This window comes from Pongo pygmaeus, chromosome 10 (genome assembly GCF_028885625.2).
Source record: "Pongo pygmaeus isolate AG05252 chromosome 10, NHGRI_mPonPyg2-v2.0_pri, whole genome shotgun sequence".
NCBI classification, from domain to species: Eukaryota; Metazoa; Chordata; class Mammalia; order Primates; family Hominidae; genus Pongo; species Pongo pygmaeus.
The window spans coordinates 106284556-106296944 of NC_072383.2; the positions used below are offsets into that span (position 1 = coordinate 106284556).

Sequence of the window (12389 nt, forward strand, 5' to 3'; positions counted from 1 at the left end):
AAACCTGAATGGAGGGAAGAAGACATGCAGGCATCTGGAGGGAGAAGTTTCTAAGGCAGAGGCCCTGAGACCGGATGTGCTTAGTATGCTCAAGGAGTAGCAAGGGGAGGGTCAGAGTGGCCAAAGCAGAATATGAAAAGTAATAAAAGGTGAACGGGAGAGGTAGCCAAGTACTATTATGTCATAAAAGGCCTTCTGACTGTTGTAAAAAGCTTTTAACACAAATACGATGGAAAGCCACCAGAGATGTACGAGTGGAGACAGGCACAATCTGACATATTTGAAACGGATTGCTCTGGCACTGTGGACAGAAAACTGTGTATGTGTGTTCATCTGTGTTGCGGAGTAGATGAGGAGAAACAGCAAGTAGTAAGTAGCAGGGAGATCAACTGGGAGGCTACTGAAGCCATCCATAGAAGAAAAGCTAGTGGTCTGGACAAGGTGATAGTTGAATGAAGGAAGGAAGGAAAAACTGAGCTGAGAATTACTTCAAGGTGTTTGGCTTGACCACTGAGGTGAATAATGGCGGTGCCATTTAATGAGCTGCTCAGCACTGGAGGAAATCAAATTCGTGGGGTAATATTGGGTTGAGTTTTGGACACATTAGATTTAAGTTGCCTAGTGAACATCCAGCATCAGAGCTGCTGAGTGACGGTGAGGTGTATGAGGGTGGAGACACAAATCATAAGACGGTATCTAAAGCCATGAGACAAGATGACCTGGGGAGTAAACATCACTGCTCTTCCGCTCACTTCCTCTTTCTTACAGGAAGGGCAAAGCCAGGTTCTGTCACAACCCTTCCACTCTTGGGGGACACTAGGGGGGAACTCCTCTTGCATTTGGCATTAGGGCTGTAGCTGTTTTTTAAGTAGATAAATAAAAAGACTGCTAATACTACTATATCCACTTTGAAATGCCCCGAAGTAAAAATACAAGCATCTGAAAATTTTACCAACGATCTCCATAGGAAGCCTAAAGCCTCATTCAAAACCATTTTGAGGGAACAGTGCTTCTTATATGAATGACTTATACTAGCTTTAAGTTTTGACAGTCCAAAACCTTCTTTCTATCCCATGAAAGTTTGGCAAAGAGGCTTACCATATTTTCTCATCCTGAAAAGGAGTCCACATCCACATTTGTTAAGCAAAAGTAAAATGAAAGGATAGAAGCTGATATCGACTTGATTCAAGCAAAACTTTTCCTCAAACTATAATTGTGTGATCTTTAACAAACAATATATCCACTTGCCAGAGACACTGTGGAAATCAGTCTTGTACGTGGATGAAGTCGGTAGTCCTTAACCCTGGCTGGGCACGAGAATCACTTGGGGAGCTTTTTAAAATACCAAGGCCAGAGCTCTAACTCTGACCAATTAAATTAGAATTCCCATGGGTGGGGTCCTAGCACCAATTGTTGTTTTTCATTTTCCAGGCAATTATAATGGGCAGTCTTCTGGACAAATATTTGTCCCCCCTCACCCCAAATTCACATGTTGAGGCCGTAACACCCAGTGTGAGGTGGAGCCTTTGGAAGGCAATTAGGGTTAGATGAGGTCATGAGGGTGGGGCCTCCACAATGTAGTATTAGTGTCCTTATGAGAAGAGATTGGAGCTCTCATATTCTTTCTCTTTCATTCTCTCAACAGAAATGTATTTTCTCACAGTCCTGGAGGCTGGAGTCAGAGATCAGGGTGCCAGCCTGGCTGGGTTCTGGTGGGGGCCCTCTTCCAGGCTTGCTCATGACTGCCTTCTCTCACTGTGTCTCTCCCCTGTTGTTTGAGCCACAAAATCTGTGGTATTTTATTATCGCAACCTGAGCTGCCTAGACAGGATGTTAGACTAGATGATCCGGGGATCTCTTTTGGCTCCAATATTGCACAATTCGATGTAATATTTGATAATTTCTGTCTAATTTTATAAAATTTCACACTAGCAATGAAACTAAAGAAGTCTTTGTTTTAGAATGTCCTTCTGAGAGTTAGGAATGTAGATCCAGACTCCTTGGCTGTTTACCATCTCAGGCTGCATTGTGATGAGGAAGCAGACAGAAGAGCTGGTCTCAAAGCCAAGTGTTTATCCAAATTCTATATTAAGAATATAACGTTCTCAGTGAAGGTAAGATTTCTAAAGAGAATCTCCATAACATAAGCTGAAAATGTTTTCTTCCTCTTCTAACACTTGTTAAAAGCTAAGGACAACAAAATCCATCTCTTCTTTCTATGACCACTGTGACTAATGCAGTCTAGACACTTAATTACACTTGGATTCATGCAATACATTCCTAACTGGTCTTCCAATATTTAGGCTTCCCCACCCTCACTCATCCTCTGTTCAGCTGCCTGAGTAAACTTTGTATTAACAGAATGGGTATGTCACTACGACACTCCTTTCCTTAAAATCCTATAGTGCTTGCACAACAATGTGAATATAACTAACACTATTGAACTGGGCAACTATGGTTAAGATGATAATTTTTTTTTTTTTTTTTACTGCAATTCAGACACACACACACGCACACACACACACACACCCCCCAACACAACAGTTCCAAAATGGCAGGGGCTGGCAGATCCTTCAGTGTCTCGCCATTATTTCTAGAATGAAATTGAATTTTCTTAATAGGACCAAAGGCTCTTCATAGTGTGGCTGCTGACTCTTACTCTTCTCACTCCATCACTCTCTTACATGCACACTATCGTCTAACTATAAGCAACCACTTGTAGTCAATAGTCCTTTTTGTCTCTAGGTTTTTGTAGATGTGAAAAAAGAGTACATGTGAAAAGAAAGAAAAAGAAAGCCAACAACTGAAATCTTCCAGGATAACACCAAAAAAACTGTTCCAACCTTGGCTTGGCTACATGGAACACAGAAGGCACCTACCATGGTACCAAGGCAGGAAACATGATGAGCCAGGACTCCCCAGCCCTTCAATCAGCAGGCAGGCTGCAGCCACACAAAGGCTCACCACCTGAGGAACAACGTCTTGGCTGCAGGGTAACTTACTGAGTGTGGATGAGCACATGCTGCTTGAGGTCCTGCCTCCGCATAAACAACTTGTCACAGTAATCACACTTAAGATTCTTCTCCCCAGTGTGGATAACCATGTGGGACTCCAGGTGAGCCTTCTGGGTGAAAGACTTGTCACACAAGGTACACCTGTAGTTCTTCTGACCTGCAATCAGCCCAAAGTATTACACCGTGAAGAAAACAACTGCTCGCATCCCCAAGACACACAGGCATACATATGTGCATGCAGCAGAGGCAGGAATGAAACACAGCTGACTGGTAAGCGGCACTTTACTTTCTAGGGTTGTCTATGTGAGACCACTCAGAGCCCCTGAGTTTATTCTGCAACTAAAGCTAGTAAATTAATTTGATCTCCTTTAGGACCTCTGACCTAAATATGTATTTTTAAAAAATGTATAGGTGATACATAAAACTTGAAAAAAATGACTTATAATCCTAATGCCCTAACACAAACATTAAGCAAAAAAAAAAAAACAAAAACTCATAAATTCTAGGACTTGTCTATAGGGAAACATATTTTTACAAGATAGATTTTATAGTTTTCTATCTTTTTAAAACATATAATATTGCCTCAAAACCAGGGATGAAACAAAATCCTTCCAAAAATGCAAAAATAAGATTCCTCTAAGTCAGGGGTCAGCGAACCTTCTCTTAAAGGATAGATAGAATTTTAGGCTTTGTGGGCCATAAGGTCTCTGTTGCAAAAGGATGAGGAAGAAACCTTTGAAGATTTGGAGAAAAGATGACCCAAACAAGAAAGCTAAAACCATCAGTTATTTTGTAGTATTTATTTTAAAAAGTTGGTGGCCAGGCACAGTGGCTCAGGCCTATAATCCTAGCATTTTGGGAGGCTGAGGTAGGCAGACTGCTTGAGCCCAGGAGTTCAAGACCAGCCTTGGCAACAGGGCAAAACCCCATCTATATTAAAAATACAAAAATTAGTCAGGTATGGTGGCGCACATCTGCAGTCCATGCTACTCAGGAGGCTGAGGTGGGAGGATCACCCAAGTCCTGGAAGCAGAAGTTGTAGTGAACCAAGATGGTGTCACTGTACTCCAGCCTAGGCAACAGAGTGAGGCCCTATCTCAAAAAATTTTTTTTTCTTAAAAAGTACTAAAAGAAAGGTGTTGGTTTGCATGGGATTTAGAAAATGGAAGGTCAAAAAATAAATTGTGGCAATATTTATTGAGCAATAGTATTAAAGGAGAGAAACTGGCTCTGGCTGGTGACTAGGGGGGTGAGCTCTAATGAGAGGCTCAGACTCAGACTCAGAAGCTTCTATTTAAGACCAAACACATTGATCAACTTCCTGATTATTAAGTGCATTTTCCCAGGCACCTTCCAACTATGGTGGGGAGACCTGGAAAGCAGAACATCCTAATAATTGGAAGTGACAGCCTCCAAGGAATCTCAGTCAAACCACGAAGGTTTCTTTCTCTGACATCAAATCTCAACTCCACCTACAATCCCTCTACAAAGCCTTTACTACCGCATTTTCTAATTGTTGCAAAAATTCCATTCTGATGGGCCAACACAACTTACCTGTATGTATCTTGAGGTGGGTCCGCAGGTTGCTGGGATCACTAAAAGCCTTGCTACAGAAATCACACTTGTGGGGCTTCATACCCATGTGACCCATAAAGTGGACATGAAGTTTGGAAGGAGAGATAAAAGCTTGGGGGCACATTGAGCATTTCCACTTCCTTTCTTTGCTGTGACTTGGCCCATGGCTGCCGCTATGTCCCTGGGTAGGAAGATGGTTATGGATGTGGCTGGTCAGATGGGCTTTGAACTCTGTGTAAGAATTGCACTCCTTACCACAGTTACAGAGATGCACATCTGGGTGTTCAGGAACACCTTTAAAAAAAAAAAATTACTCACTATCTCCTGATACTTGAATATTAAAACTTGTTCTTGATATTAACAATCATCGCTTACAGTTCTCCTTTCTCCCCAAATTTCCAATTTGCCCACTTCCTATAAAACTAAAATGTCTTATTCAGTGCTCTATCCCCAGCATCTAAAATAATGTACTAAGGGCCAGGCACAGTGGCTCAGGCCTGCAATCTTAGTGCTTTGAGAGCCCAAAGTGGCATGATCACTTGAGGCCAGGAGTTTAAGATCAGCCTGGGCAACACAGCAAGACTCCATCTCCTTAAAAAAAAAACTTAAAAATCATTGGCTGGGCATGTTGATGTACACCTGTAGTCCTAGCTAATCAGGAGGCTGAGGCAGGAAGACTGCTTGAGCCCAGGAGTTGAAGGTTATAGTTGGCTATGACTGCACCACTACACTCCAGCCTGCCAGAGTGAGACCTTATCTCTAAATACACACATACATACATAAAATAAAATAGTGTACCAGGCACAAAGAAAGCACTTGGTAAATACTGGATTATAAGGCCTCTTTTATAAGCAAAATATTTAGGTTTTATAGCATACCCAAACTCTTAAACATCAGCTGTCATCATGAAACAGCACAGCAAAGAGAAAGCCTATGCAGGTTAAATCAAACCGAGGGACTTCGCTGTCCTTCGTGAATTATATCTCAATGGTGCTAGCTTGAAAAGTAGCCTTAGGAACTTCAATGCCCCAAACCAAAGTCCTACCATAAAAGACCATATCATATGAATTATTGCGTGGTCAGTAACATTCAGCTTGTGAAGAACCTCACAGATTTTAACACCTCAAATACAGAAGTAATAGTTTGCATTTATACAAACAAAGGTATAAGATTTGCTTCAGCTAACATGTAAATCATTACCAAAACTTTAATCCTGGTCTTTACTATGCCAGATTCATTATAAACACATCTTATATTAACTTACCAATCTGCTGAGCATAATCTCGGCTATAATAAAAAAGCAGTTCATTTTCAGGAGGGATATCTTGTGAGGTGCAGAAAAAGATTTTTCCATCATGAGGATAAGCCACCAAATTCTGCTCTTCCCGGTTCCTGAGTTATCACATTTAATAGATCAAGCACATTAATTCTGAAATGCATACTAAGCACAACATTCCCCCATTGCAAAATCCTACATGAAAGCTTAGGCAGAACTATTTACTATTTCCTCTGGAATGTTTTTGTAATTTCTCATCCTATCTATGAGAAGGCAGTTGTAGAGAAACAGAATTCTTACTTCAATATATTAGCTGATGACCTTTTGTAGTCAAAAACACTAGAGTCTGTTATTGGAAGCAAACAAGGTAAATAAAATGAAGTCTTTAAAAAACAGTATGACAAAGACATAGAGATAGCTAGCTAAACAAGAATTAACTCCAGTAACTCAGGGATGGACTAACAGCCAATATAAAGAAAAGGCACCCATTTGCAAATTCAGTGGTAACTATATTGTTCCTTGGTAAGCGTTTTTTTTTTTTTTTTTTTTTTTGAAACAGAATCTCACTTTGTCACCCAGACTGGAATGCAACAGCACCACCATAGTATGATCACAGCTCGAACTCTTCAGCTCATATGCTCCTCCCACCTCAGCCTCCCAAGAGCTGCGACTACACGCATATACCACAACACCCAGCTAATTTGAAAAAAACTTTTTTAGAGATGAGGGTCTTGCTATGTTTCCCAGGCTGGTCTCGAACTCCTGGCCTCAAGCGATTCTCCCACCTCAGCCACCCCAAGTGCTGGGATTAAAGGTGTGAGCCACCATGCCTGGCTGCCTTGGGCTTTAAGTATGTCCAGGTGTTGGTGTAATTTGGATTCTTAACTCTTTCCTCTTTTATGCGAAGCTTCCTATTGAAAAACATCTAAATGGTGACTATTTTTTCTCATCCAAGACTACTCATACCTGGCTTTGCGCACAAACATCATCCAATTACATTCATTTTCATCAGCTGTAATGATGCAGAATTCCAGGACACCATTGTGGTATATCTGCCAACAGAAAGCAAGCACACATGTCAAATGCACTGACATGCAATAAAGTACTACATTACACTTAGGCCAGCAATCACCTCATTTACTCATTTGCAGTAGGTCCCAGCTTTCTTAGTGTGAAAATATATTCCTACCTTCTCCAACATACTATCATTTCAACATTCTCCCTATTTCCAGCAATACGGTAAAGACCGTCAGAGACCTACAGTTAGTGCTCAGTGAAGAGACTGACTTTGTTTTTGATTATTCAACCTTTGCCTGGAAAAGACAAAAAAACCAATCTGCCTGTCCACCTGTCTTCATCACCTATCACACAGTAGGCACTGAATGACTGAATGTCCATTAAGGGCAGAGGATCATCCCTTCTCATGATTTTCCCACTTGGGCCTAGCATTCCAAATTTAAAATTCCCAATGACAGTGGTACCTTACCTTTCCAAAGATCACAAGACCCATTTTCCCCTTACTTCCATTTTGCAAGCATCATTCCCAATAGATATCTATGTGAAAATCTTGTATTTCTAACCCCTCTCATTAGAAAACTAGAAAAATAGGCCCGGTATGGTGGCTCACGCCTGTAATCCTGGCACTTTGGGAGGCTGAGGTGGGCAGATCACTTGAGGTCAGGAGTTCAAGACCAGTCTGGCCAACATGGGGAAACCCCATCTCTACAAAAATACAAAAATTAGCTGGGCATGATGGCAAGTGCCTGTAAACTCAGCTACTTGGAAGGCTGAGGTGGGAGAGTCACTTGAGCCCAGGAGGCAGTAAGCCAAGATTGCACCATTACACGCCAGCCTGGGCAACACAGCAAGACTCCATCTCAAAAAAAAAAAAAAAAAAAAAAGAAAACTAGAAAAATAATCTTAGCTTATTCCAGAATTATTTCCTAGGATAAATATTTGAGGAATGTTTTAATTACAAAGTAAGACTTTTATCATATAAACAAAGTCCATGGCCTCAGCTGTCACAAGTAATTCAAATGCATTAAATGGTTAAAATAATTGGATTAACTCACAAAACAGAGACAAAAACAGTTTGTCCTCTATTTCCAGTAGCTGGTGTTTTGCTGTATGTTATAATTTGGCTACCAAGAATGATGAATGTAACATTTAAAAAAAATGTACATGAAATAAATGACTGACCAGTGAATGGCACTGTATCAGTTCTGGCTGATTTTGACTTTATCATAACTTTTTAACTATCTCTTACTAAGAAAAACAGCCAAAAGTCACAGAAAAGTTTCATCAGGACTCACCTTCCAGATATGGTTAACCGCCTTGTCTGTCCATTCTGCGACTTCCATGGAGTGACTCTGCTGGCCAATTAGAGGTCCAAAGCAAGTCCGCACAGGAATGGTTTCTCCAGTCCATACACCTATCAGTGGAAGGACACCAACTACACAATCAATGATTTAAACAGCAGGATATAGAAGAAAGAGGTGCTTCACCCACGCAAAGAATCTTATTTTCATTGAACTTAACCAATATGTAGGCTGGGTGTGGTGGCTCACGCCTGTAATCCCAGCACTTTGGGAGGCCGAGGTGGGCAGATCACCTGAGGTCAGGAGTTTGAGATCAGCTTGGCCAACAGGGTAAAACCCCGTCTCTACTAAAAATACAAAAATTAGCTGGGCGTGGTGGCACACGCCTGTAGTTCCAGCTACTTGGGAGGCTGAGGCAGAAGAATTGCTTGAACCCAGGAGGCGGAGGTTGCAGTGAGCAGAGAGAGGGCCAATGCACTCCAGCCTGGGTGACAAAGTGACACTCCGTCTCAAAAAAAATTAAAAAATAAAAAAAAACAATATGCTAGCATTCCTCAGAGGTGACTAAGCCTTGTGGGTCCTAGCCTGTAAATATATAAAATGTAATGAACAGATAACATAGGGCTCACAATAAATGCTGAGTAAGAAGAAATATCAGGAATTCCTGAACCTAGTTTTATCCAAAGGGAATCTTATCATGTCTCTCCAAATACATTATTTTGGAGTTGAATATAAAAAAGTTTGTAGCTCACACATACAATGAGCCAACACTTTGGGAGGCCAAGGCAGGACTGCTTGAGGCCAGGAGTTCAAAACCAGCCTCGGCAACATAGTGAGATGCTGTCTCTACAAAAAAATTCTTTTTTAAATTAGCTGGGCACGACTGCACATGCCTGTAGTCCCAGCTACTTGGAAGGTTGAGGCAGGAAGACTGCTTGAGCCCAGGAGGTCAAGGCTGCACTCGAGTTACTGTACTCCATATGTTGGGCCAGTCCACTCCAGCCTGGGCAACAGAGTGAGACCCAGTCTCTTAAAAATAAATAATAAAAAATAACAGAAAACATTATTCTATTGTAAAAATATAAAGCAATTACTATAGAAATAAATCAAACTTCTAAAATCTTTTGTGCTTAAAGCACTGCTCTATTTTACCTAAACTGTTTGATGCTTTCAAATGACTCACACCCAAACTGCAGCTAAAAGAATAATGAACCTAATTTTATATTTCCAAAGAAATGTCACAGTAACTCAGAAGCCATGCTAAATTCAAATATGGGTAAGTAAAGTCTGGCAATCTACATTCTTTATTCCTTTTTTCTAAGGAGCATTATACAATTTACAAACATTTGATCTAAATTTGTGATATAAGGTGAATTTTCCATGTTTCTATAAAAGAAACTAAGTTTTAAGAAATGTGTTGTTAGAATAATTGTTAGTGGATGACACAGCTGAGAATAAAAGTCAAATCTTCAAAGACTCAGTCTAGGATTTTTTGCTTTACTCAATACTGATTCTAACAAAGGAGAGATTTCCCAATAAAGTTTTTGACTTGATTTATTGCTATCATCAGTGGACAAGACTAATATTCCATAAAAGCATAAATCTTAAGCCATAAATTGACTTTTGGTCCAAATAATTACTAAATTATACACATCCACTTTTACAACTCTACCCTACAAAGGAAGAAGAGATGTAATAGTGTTTTACAGTTCCAAGGTTCTTACCAACTTCTGCTCCCACAATTGACTGACGGAGAACAAGCTGCTTTGGGAGAGAAAGCCTTGCTCTGCTCTCTATTGGAGTGTCAGGAACAAAAGTCACTGGTCCATGTTCGGGACAGTCCGAGGGATAGGCGCGGTCACACAGAGTACACCCTGTAGATGGCAAATTTGAGCAATACAAATGGGTTTAGTTCAAGCAAGCTAAATTACCACCAGGGTTTTTTTTTTTTTTTTTTTTTTTTTGAGACAAAGTCTTGCTCTGCACCCAGGCTGGAGTGCAATGGCGCGATTTTGGCTCACTGCAACCTCTGCCTCCCGGGTATAAGCAATTCTCCTGTCTGAGCCTCCCATGTAGCTGGGACTACAGGCGTGTGCCACCACGCCCAGCTAATTTTTGTATTTTTAATAGAGACAAGGTTTCCTCATGTTGGCCAGGCTTGTCTGGAACTCCTGACCTCAGATGATACACCCACCTCAGCCTCCCAAAGTGCTGGGATTACAGGTGTAAGCCACCATGCCCAGCCCAGGTTTTAATTTAAATGCTAATTACTAAAATGTATCTAGTAAGAAGCAAGGTTCTAATAGAGATATTCTGATCAAAGACTCGCTTCCTTACACTAACATATATATCTACTCTTACACCACTCTTCAGACTTCAATAAGATCTGATTTTTTTTCTTTTGATCCAACAGGACAAGTTTCCTATTCAGTGCATAAGAGAAACACTGATGAAAAAATTGGCTGGGTATGGTGGTTTACGCCTGTAAACCCAGCAGTTTGGGAGGCTGAGACGGGAGGATCACTTGAATCCAGTTCAAGACCAGCCTGGGGTTACACAGTGAGATCCCACCTGTTTAAAAAAAATTAAAAATAATAATAAAAGAAAAAAATAGCACCATATTACTTCAACAATCAAGTACATTATCCCTTACATTAAGTAGATAGTACATTTAGGTGTGATGCCCTAAAGTCCAAAAGATTCCAATTCTGAACTGTAAGAGGAAACTGAGTTGAAATGCTGTTAAGTTATGCAGAACCAAAATATGGCCACGGTGGTACAGCCGGCTCTGACCCCAGTGACCCATGCTATGAACATAGGACACTGGGGTCAGAGTCAGCTGCACCACTGTACTCTTTTGCTTCACTATAAACAAGATGGTCAACCAAGTTTTGATGACACATTCTTAAGACAAAAACAATTTGCAGCCTGCTCTTTCAAAGGGCAGAAGAATTGTATTCTTGCAGACATTATTTGCTTAAAATTCTTAATTTCTTATTTTTCATATGGTCTTTCTTTCTGCATTGGCAGAGAGGATGCTGCCTTTATATATTGTTCTCTATTCTTACTACAACTTCACTTTCACAAGCTTATGAGTGTCCTCCTCCATAAATCTTCTGCTCTATTCTTTACACTTTCCACTCTGCTAAGGAACAGTATTTACGATACTATTATTCAATCATTACGTTTAAACTCCAAAACCATTCACAAAATAGTTGGAATACATAAACCTTAGAACCACAGTCATCTATCTGTCTTCTTTTCTTTTTATTTTCAAGACGGGGTCCCAATCTGTCACCAAGGCTGGTGTGCAGTGGCGTTCCTGCTTCAGCCTCCTGGGTAGCTGGGACCACAGGCATGCACCACTACGTCTGGCTGATTTTTTAATACTTTTGGTAGAGACAGGGTTTCACCATGTTGCCTAGGCTGGTCTCGAACGCATGAGACCAGGTAGCAACATGGCAAATCGTCTCTACCAAAAATACAAAAAATCAGCTGGGCATGGTGGCGAGCACTTGTAGTCCCAGCTACTTGGGAGGCTGAGGTGGAAGGATGGCTTGAACCTGGGAGGTGGAGGTTGCAGTGAGGCTGAGATTGCGCTACTGCACACCAGCCTGGGTGACAGAGCCAGACTCTGTCTCAAAATAAATAAATAAATAAATAAAAATAAAAAATTAACTGTTGGCAAAAATGTGGAGAAATTAGAACTCTCATCCACTGCTGCTAGGACAGTAACATGGCACAGCCACTTTGGAAAGCAGTTCCTCAAAAAGTTAAACATACAGCCGTTCTACTCCTAAATATCCAAGAACATATGTTCATACAAAAACTTGTACATGAGAGTTCATAGCAGCATTATTCATAGTAGCCAAAAAGCAGAAACAACCCAAATGTCCATCAACTGATAAATGGATAAAAAAAATGTGGTATATCCATATTACAGATTATTCAGCTCTAAAAAGAAATGAAGTACAAATACATGCTACAACATGGATAAGACACAAAAGTATTAAGCGAAGAGAAAGAAACTAGATCCAGAAGGCCAAATATCGCATGATTCCATTTATATGAAATATCCAGAAAAGGCAAATCCATAGAGACAGAAAGTAGATTAGTGATTGCTGAGAATATGCAGAAGGAGGGAATGGGAAGTGACTAATGGTTATGAAGTTTCTTTACAGGGTGACTAAAATGTTTTGGAAGGAG

The 12389-nt window shown here is 40.6% G+C and overlaps 1 protein-coding gene across 5 annotated transcripts in view; it reads right to left on the minus strand.

Moving 5' to 3' along the window:
- PRDM4 (PR/SET domain 4) overlaps positions 1-12389 on the minus strand; it is a 61461-nt gene that overhangs the window by 36479 nt on the left and 12593 nt on the right. For all 5 annotated transcript variants that reach the window (XR_010122696.1, XM_054442684.2, XM_063646680.1 and 2 more), the window contains exons 6-11: positions 9908-10057; positions 8178-8296; positions 6832-6917; positions 5854-5981; positions 4569-4883; positions 3003-3171 (exon numbers count right to left, since the gene is read on the minus strand). Coding sequence is in view for 4 of the 5 variants with exons in the window: in XM_054442684.2 (XP_054298659.1) it covers positions 3003-3171; positions 4569-4883; positions 5854-5981; positions 6832-6917; positions 8178-8296; positions 9908-10057 (967 nt within the window). In the remaining variant the exon portion in view is untranslated. The remainder of the gene's footprint in view (positions 1-3002; positions 3172-4568; positions 4884-5853; positions 5982-6831; positions 6918-8177; positions 8297-9907; positions 10058-12389) is intronic.